Source organism: Pterocles gutturalis, unplaced genomic scaffold (genome assembly GCF_000699245.1).
Source record: "Pterocles gutturalis isolate BGI_N339 unplaced genomic scaffold, ASM69924v1 Scaffold52810, whole genome shotgun sequence".
Lineage (NCBI taxonomy): Eukaryota > Metazoa > Chordata > Aves > Pterocliformes > Pteroclidae > Pterocles > Pterocles gutturalis.
Window position 1 is genome coordinate 1 of NW_010142859.1, and position 9,067 is coordinate 9,067.

The 9,067-nt window shown below is 36.7% G+C and overlaps 1 protein-coding gene across 1 annotated transcript; it reads right to left on the minus strand.

Annotated features, from left to right (window-relative positions):
- Positions 1 to 76: 76 nt before the first annotated feature.
- On the minus strand, positions 77 to 8,943 carry LOC104469809 (cleavage stimulation factor subunit 3-like; the record flags this gene model as incomplete). The annotated part of the gene is made up of 3 exons (XM_010084501.1): positions 8,905 to 8,943; positions 302 to 403; positions 77 to 172 (listed from the first exon to the last, which is right to left on the minus strand). Coding segments are annotated over exons 1-3 (237 nt in total), but the record flags the coding sequence as incomplete, so codon positions are not given.
- Positions 8,944 to 9,067: the final 124 nt, after the last annotated feature.

Genomic DNA, 9,067 nt, shown 5'->3' on the forward strand with positions numbered 1-9,067 from the left:
ATTAAATCTTATCTTATATTTTAAATCTTATCTTATATATTAAATCTTACATAAGAAAAAATGTAAAAATATTAACCTCTGCTTCAATGTACAGTTTCCAGAATCTGCCAGAACTGGGGAACTGGGCAACAAGGCGTTCATAGGTCTTCCGTGCTTTGTCTATAGGCTGATTCTAAAAATCGAAAATCAAGACAGCATTTACAATATTATGATTTATGTAAATGAATATGCTGATTTTACTCCAGAACCAAATAGTGTGAGTGGACCATAGATAAGGAAATGTAATCCTATGTCACTAAACCTGTGCCTCTCGAATGAGAATGCTCCAAGCGTCAAGGTCATATGGATTTTCTTCTAGTTTCTTTTCAGCTTTCTTCACTTTTTCTGGGACATATTCGGCAGCCTAGAAAAATTAAAAAGGACGACATAAGAGATCACAAGCAAAGTTTGGAAAGTTCTGTCTCAGCTACAAATTCAAGCTAACGACAACATTCTGACAACATAACATTCCAGATCTCAGTTTTCATGCTGGAGTTACTAAATTCTAGTTTTATCTGAAAAACAAGTTGTCCCGTAAGACAATACTCTTACCACAACAAGTTCTATATATTTGGTGATCCAGCAAAAAAGATAGACTAAACTGACTAAATGTTTCTAAAACACTAGAACAAATTTGAGTTTGCCAGAAAATTTACTGCACTATGAATTTTAAGCAGCTGACCTGAAACTTTTAAGATGCAAAAAGTAAATTCAGACCAATTTTTCTTTTACAGACCTCAGCCAAACCCAGATTACTGCGCGGGTCATTCTATACATGCAGGACAGTAAGTATTTCATATCACAAATTACAGACTAACAAGAACACTAGGAGATGACAAGTTCTATCAGCAACATATACGTTATCCAAGCACAATTAGTTAACTTCATAATTCCGCAATCAGTGTATTCTTACAGTTGCCTTCCTGTAGCTTTGTCACTAAGTACCTTAAACTGCCTTTTTATTTTTTTTTTTTTTTTACACTCAGACATTCATACTGGAGTTTAAAAGCTTTTTTGATACTAAAAGCTTTGCCAAACTGAATGTGAAATTGTTAACATAGTCACTGTTACAGTATAGGTTCAAGTGTTCTTTTAAAGATTCATGGAAATATCTTAATCATCTTCAGAAATTTCTTCTAGATTTAGGTTAGCACAAAGCAGATGAAAAAAAATTACCATCTGATGAAATACATACAGACAAGCCTTAAAATACATGCTTGTTACAACCCTAAATGGTATTGTTTTTTATTAAGCATTAAATACTGTTCTGACCTGTACTCCAAACAGCTTATTTACTAACTTTCCAAACTTGACTCATTTTCAGGCAGATGTTAGTAGTTTCAAATCACACTATCAAGTAAATTCTTGCCTTTGTGAGATCTAACGATAATAACCTGTAAATTATTACTACAAGACCTTTCTTGTGAAATTTAACAAGTTAGCTACATAATTACTGCAGGAATATACTATTCTGTATTGTATAGCACAGTGTGACTGACTTACTGTAAGAAAATTCTTAAAAAACCTCTGTAAATTGCTAAAAGATTATTTCTGCAAAATAATTTTAATTATTAATATTGGATCCAGGTTAATACACAGCTCTCAAGATGAAAAAGACAGAAACCAGAACAGGGAGAACTCATACTCTATCAAAGGTGCATCACACACTTATACAGGGAAAGGAGAAGGTAACTAGACACTACAGAGGTATTACTTCTTAAAAAAAAAAAGAAAAAGCTGGGGCTAGCAAATGCAGTAAAAGCCTTAGTCACTTAGGAACATCAACTTTATTTTCAGGCATGCCCTGTCCCTTTGCTTTTGCCAACCTCTGCAAACGCACTACTATACAACAGTTGCTTATGTTGTACATTACAATTCTACCTGATCATTTTAAAAAGCCACCATATTTTTGAATATTTTTCTGCACTACCAGTTTTTATGTCAGTCCTCCTATCAGAATATAATTCAAGGCATATCCCTTAAAAGGTTTTAAATTAAATTTACTTATAAAATGGATAAATTATAAAAAATGTTGCAGAACTGTTAAACTGACATGTAATAGCAGCCATGCATAAAAGGGGAAAAGGAAAAAAATCAGTACGAGGGGCTTTTCTAGGAGTTTTAAGATCACTACTCTTTTCAATTCGGTTTTCAAGTCATTCTTAACATTAACTGCTCAGTGCAAAGCAGTGTAGCTTGGAAGGCAAGTAGCAAGTCCCACAGCAAACTAAATTATAAAATTTATTGAATTTAAAAAATCAAATTAAAAATAGCTCAAAGCTGTCAGTTCAAAAGTAGTATAATTTCAATATGAAAAGTTTTACATCCCTAAATCCATCAAAATTCTGACTCTGTAATAACGCGTGTTATAGTTCAACTGATAAGGGCTTAAGACGCAAAACACAGTATGAAACAAACAAGTGGTTTTATTTCTTCCAAAAGGACATGCATAAACATATTTCAGCTTACAGAAGACAGCACTGAAGCTGAAATTTCCAAAGTTTAAAGACTATTTATACAAGTGATCTCTATATATGACCAAAAGTTGAAATGTTCTTTATTCAATAAAGCACTAATTCAAATTTGCCCACGCCAGCGGTAAGCATTGCTTCTCATCATATTCCATCTCACTCGAAATCTACTTGTCTCAAATATTCAATCAAGCATATATTATTCTGCATTCAATTAGACAGAAATGTCAGCTGCAACAAAAAACCCCACCCTATATAAAACAACTGAAGCATTTGTGGAAGCACAAGGTCCTGCAATTTAAGTAGTGACTTTCAAACAGGAAAAAGTATAACGGACCACTAAAGCACACCTCAACTATTTCAGTAGTAGTTCAGTTGTATTATCTCAAAGCTTTCCATGTGACACACAAAACTCAGCTGACACTGGAATGAAACAGTTAAGGCTTCCAGGAATTTAATTTCACCTATGCAACTATAGGGCAATAAGCTCAGAAAGGCTGAAATAAGTTAAGCTGGTGAGAAAATAAATGCTGATAGATGCATAATCATTGAAACCCTACATTAATTTTGTATATTTGATACAGGATTCCTCATCTGTGTAAAACGTGTAGTGAAATGTTCATTCTTTTGTTGGAGAAAAAAAAAGATACTAATTTCCTAAATTAGCAAATACTCACTTAACAGCAGGAGATAAAAGTTCTCCATGCAGCTACGTAAGACAAAAATTACAGCAGCTCTACAGAATTGAAAATATGATTAGGGTTTTAAACTGGGCTGCCTGGAATTGCTTGTACCTTGTGTCACAGGTAAGAAAACACCTAACTTCTTAAGGCCAGTGAGCACTCTTTCTGCTGTCCCTATCCATCTCCAGGATGGATTAAAAGCCATAAAAGCCACATTTCAGAGAGGCAAACTCCACTGCAGGCAAACTAGTGTCCTGGTTATATCTGAGCCAGAACAAGGCCTCATTACCTTGCACCTTCACAAATAATAATTCCTAGTATATATACTGGAGAAATCAACACTTAGGATTTCCAGTCTGGACTGTTTTGCCAGAAGTAGGAACATAAGCAAAGATGCATGCAGTTACACACCAAACCCGTGAGGACATCTTTTGCAACCACGTGGTGAAAGGGAACAAAGAGCTTGACTTTCAACCTAGCTTAACTACAGGCAGAAAGACATTTGATCGCAGTTTTGAAAACTGCATGTTAACTACACTGTGCTTAGATCTGCTGTTATCACAGTTCAAGGGTATGTGGCTTTTGATTACTATATTTTTAATTGTACTGCCTACACAACAGCCAATAGCCAACATGGTGCATACTTAATTCTTTGGTGTTTGTCCACTGCCATGACCTTGTCCCTAGACAAGCATTTTCAGTCCCTCCCTCTGGTTAACAGAGGCACCTGAGTTTACCTCATCCTGTAACAAGACAGTTCAGGTAGTTAAATGAGCAGAAAAATAATCCTACTAGAAAAGTGATTAACTTTACAGAGATTCAATGCCTTGATTTCAGGATCAGATGTGATGCAGAATAAAGGATGCAAAACTATACAGGACTCCAGCAGTCACAACTTAGATCAGCTTAAACTACCGTAAAACTGCACCTAATCAGATAGATACTGGCTTTTAATTTTTCTTTACTGCCAAAAAAAAAAATGTTGTAAAGAATTGTTGCATACAAACTGGAAAAATGCTTTCTCTCTGCTTTTGATAACTATATTCAGTACACCTCCCACATAATCAGGCTTCTATCCCACAGACAACTCTCTGAACGTTTCATGTCCACAAGTATCTATCTGTATTTTTATCATATAGCCTGATTCACAGCTTCCCTTTTATTACTTATAACAGACAAATAGCAATGGACTTTTAGTTTCACAGATATTAAGAGTGTAAAACGATCTTTATGATCTTTATTTCCAAAATCTGAAAAGACCCAAAACCAAATTATCCAACAAAAAGTCTAGGAGCTCCTTCCTGCAAAAGACATCAAATGCACAAAATCTAAATTTGAATTCATAAAGGATGTATGAGTGAAGAATAACAGAAGAAACAAAGTTGACTTCTAGTGTTTACTAAAAGTCATTTATGAATCACCTTCAAGGAAAAATTCTTGGTTTATACCTTACTCCTAAAAGCGACAGTTAACAGTTTCCCCAGGCCTCTGAGAATGAGCCCTCCTGACTCAAGTGTGTAAGAAAACACCTAGGGCAAACACCTCTTTCAAGTACTTGCACCACCTAATGCATCCAATTGCTAAAAGCAGCCTCCTGTTTCCACAAAAGAATCCTCTGCAGTGGAAAGGAACTGTATTTAAACAGTTCCACCTGTGAGGTGGCCAGTAGAAGATGCTTTAAAACTGCCACTCATTATGAAATTAGAACTTCTACAAACAAGACCTATAGGCTGTTGAACACAAAAAGGCAGGAATTTTAATGGCTACCTCAGTCAAATTGGTTCAACATTCAAAAGGAGTTTCATGCCCATTAAGACAGAAGTTACTGTTTGAAGGTTTTGTCTTGGCTGTCGCACAGGTTAGCATAGCCTGGACTGTAACAGACCCAATGAATATAATTTCAAATACATTAACATGCAACTTAATGAGCATCGTTAGTTGTCCAGTTAGGTTAATTCACAGATTTGTCTATCCCAAGTGTTTCTCTTATATGTGCACAGAACAAGTTTTAAAATACGTTCTTCAGTAACACATCCCTTCACTACACTACAGTTACAACTTATCAATCCTTGTACTTTCTTAAACCTGTTTTTAATGCCTTGCCTTCTTCTGTTCTACCACTAAGTCAATTCAGTTGTGCACACAATCCTGAAAAAAAATTTTGTCCTTTATGACTGGGTCACTATGAACAGATGTAACCCAGCATATTAATCTTAAACAATTTTAAAAGGAACTTTTTGTAACTACTGTCCCCCCCTCCAACCTAACCTGGGCTGGTTCACATCCCTGAACAAATCAAGAGTTTTAGATTAGCAATGATTACCATTCCTTCCTCATGAAATGCTACCACTTTGACACATTTTCTGCTTTAACTTCTTCTTGGTGTGTATATATATATATAGAGGGAGAGAGAGAGATTGTTTAGAATTGTGTAAAAGCTCAAAAAACCCACCGTGTTACTAATTCAAGTCTTCCTCTACCAATCCTTGTGTCAATTCTGTTTACAACCAGTTCCTACAGTAAATGTAAACAGTGACAGCAAACCAAATTTTACTACCTATCATATAAAGCAATATGCTCTTAGAGGAGTTTCTTTCAAATGGCTCCTCCTGAGATGTTAAACCCACACAACCCTGCAAGAATAAACTTCTTTCAGTATTGTGCTCGATGACATCTATTTTAAAAATATTTAAAGTTAACTACAATAACATTATGCAAGTTTCTGAATTCTAAACACAATAGTAATGTACTATATCAAAGAGACAAAGGGCATGAATGAGAGGATGGAGTAGGAAGGGACAAAACTACCAGTAAGAAACTGGAACAGATCGCTTTAGAGGTCTTTTCTATAGTCAGAGACAATGCAGCCACCTTTTTTTCCACAGCTCAGCCTTGGACCAGATTCATATTCATGTAAAGTAAAATTCATCACAGACTGAGGTATGTATCTTAGTTACAGGAAGCACAAAATTAATGTGATTAGAAGGCAACTACCATAGGGGTAAAGCAAATATTGCATCAAATCTTCAGATAAAATTGATGCTTGGTAAGCATGTATATTTATTAAGTGGACAAGAACAGTGGTTCTGCCACAGCTGAAAGCAGCAGAGAGCACAACAAAGGTCTTGTTAGAGAGTACAGGAGACAACCACCACATGACTGAAATGAAACTAGATGTGTACATTAAGGTCCAGAAAAATGTAAAGACATACATAGGTGCAAGTGTGCACTCTTTGGAACCTTGACACATGCAGACACTGGGAAGAGTCTGTCAGGGAATTTTCTGGCAAACAGTGGTGATGCAGCCTTTCAGTCTACAAATGTGGATTCCTATGACATAAACAGGGCTAAGTATCTGGTATTCTAAAAACTGACCTTGGAAATTCTGGTTTGTTAAACACCACGTAGACCTTGCCAGGAATCTGGCTGGGACCTAACAGATTTTAAGTCCTGACATCATTCAGCTGGTTCTGCAGAAATTAATTTGGGTGCGGCATAGTCAACACAGTGCAAGAATTTAAAATATACTGTGGTAGTGGTTGCTACATCACATTTCTTTGCCCCTCTGCCCCAATCTGTTCTACAATAATAATGCAAGGAGGAGACAACCTATGTAACATAGCTTGGGCTCCTGATCTACACAGTATAGCAGCCTAACAATGCCTGCAGCTAAGCTCAGCCTAAAGGCAGTGAAGACATCTCACTTGCACTGCATCTGGTGCCTCCTAAACCCCAGCTGGGTCTTTAACCTTTACAATACCTTTACCCTTCCACCCTCCCTACATCCAACATTCCACTGTCTGCTCTTTCTTCCCACATATCACAACTTCAGACTTGCTGGAGACAACTGCCTCAATCACAATGCTTTGTTGTTTCTCCTTCCATAGAGACACAGGGAACTGAGGTCCACAATGCTCTGCAAGACCACTGTTAGACTGGCTTCAACGCTTACTTAAGGTACACCTGCCTTACTACACAACTGCACCAGTGGTAGCCTAGGGTGCAGAAAACTTCATGGTAGTATTGCTAAAGACACTGGTAGGAAATTATGGCCTATCTTAACACTGGAAGTAAGAAACAGAAGTCTGTCAGCTTAATAAAAAAAAATAAATGTTGAGGACAACCTAGTGAAACTGAAGAAAATTGACCAAAGGGAGGTAACTGACCATAACAAAATAAGAGACTTCTAGGAAACCAGAATCCAGAGGCCTTCATAAAGAGGATGCAGTAGGAAAAAAATATTTTAATCCAACCTGTAAAAGAATTGGGGTTTTCGAACTTTTTTTTTTTTTTAAGTGCACTTAACATGAAAACAGTAGTCACAATGGGTAAAAAGGATGAACTTTAATATGGATAAAAAATGCCAAAATCCAAGCCTCATGTTAAGCCACATGCTTTACATAGGCTGCAAACAATGAGTTACAATTTTTGAATGCTAAAACCCTTGGTGATATGGCATCACAATATTAAAACTCTTACTTTACAGAATACCTTTTATTTCAGTATGCAAACAATAATTCAAGCTTTTGCATAATGAATTCTCCCTTGCAAAATAAAATAAAACCTTAAGTGTGCATTGTTTTTCTTCAAGTTAAAACAGCAATGTATTACAAGCTACAGAAATACACTACTTTAATAAGCCGTTTATTTATGCAATTAAACATCAATGTAATTTAAAAATAAAATATATCAGAGTGGGTAAGGTTAAATGTGAAACATATTACACATTAGGATTACCAAAAATTTATTGTAGCACATCTTTACTTCTTTGTGATGAATGAAACCACTCTGGAGAAGCTCTTGCTTAAACCTACTACATTTATTACATTTATTAACTTGACCAGTTTTGAGCATAAAAGGCTGGTAATTCACAGGATACTTTCCTAATGAAATGGAAACTGGGTATTTTACATTCTGAGCGCTTGCCTTTACAAGCCCCCCAGAACTGGTGATTTTAAAAAAAGCTTACACACCACCCTTTCCAGACATACAGAAACACAACCTGTTTTGTAAAGAGACTGACATTCCACAAAAAAAAAAGCTTCTTAAGAGACCACTAAAACACCAGCTTAATTTTCACTATTTTTGTAGGCTACATTGGCCACTAAGGTATGTTAGTGTTAGCCATCACTCCTCCCTCACTCAGGAACTTTCACCCTCACCTCTCCAACAAATACTGATTTTAAACATAGCTCTGACTATTAAAAAGGCCTGTTTATAGGAATTTTGCCAGTAAGTAGGAGAGTTCGTGGTAATACCAGATTTAAGAAGATGACATGCAACACTCTGATTTCACCTGTCTAGAAAATAAGTTATGATTAAATACATATTTTAGTATATTAAAAAAGCCAAGCCAAACCCAACTGAAACAGTAATTATTTCCCACTCAAGTGCAAGAATGCTATACCACAAAGAAGATTCTTTATTAAATAACCACATTTTTATTGTTTCTAATTTAAAGGTGATATAATAATGCCTGATTCTGGAGGAAAACGCTATTGTTAAAGAGGCACACAGTCTCTTTAAGTGCCTATGTTCAGCAAACCCTCACTTTACAGAACACTGCAAATGTACCAATGTCAACGGCTTATCCGGATGCCAGTTTTCTTCCACAGCGCGTGCACTCACTGACCAGAAATAAATGAGATGGGGAAAGTGATGCTCACTGAAGTGTCTACTGTCCACCTCGACCTGAACTATAGTTTGCTTACCAAAAACCAGAAAGGTGAGGACGGCCGTTTTCGGAGCATGACCGGTTTTACCAACAGCAGGCGCCGGGAGCGGCCCCGCGCACCCCCTCCCCCAGCGCAACGCTCCGCTGACGGAACAAACGCGGTTCCTCAACACGCGCGTGTGCGGGGGGAGGGGCCCCCG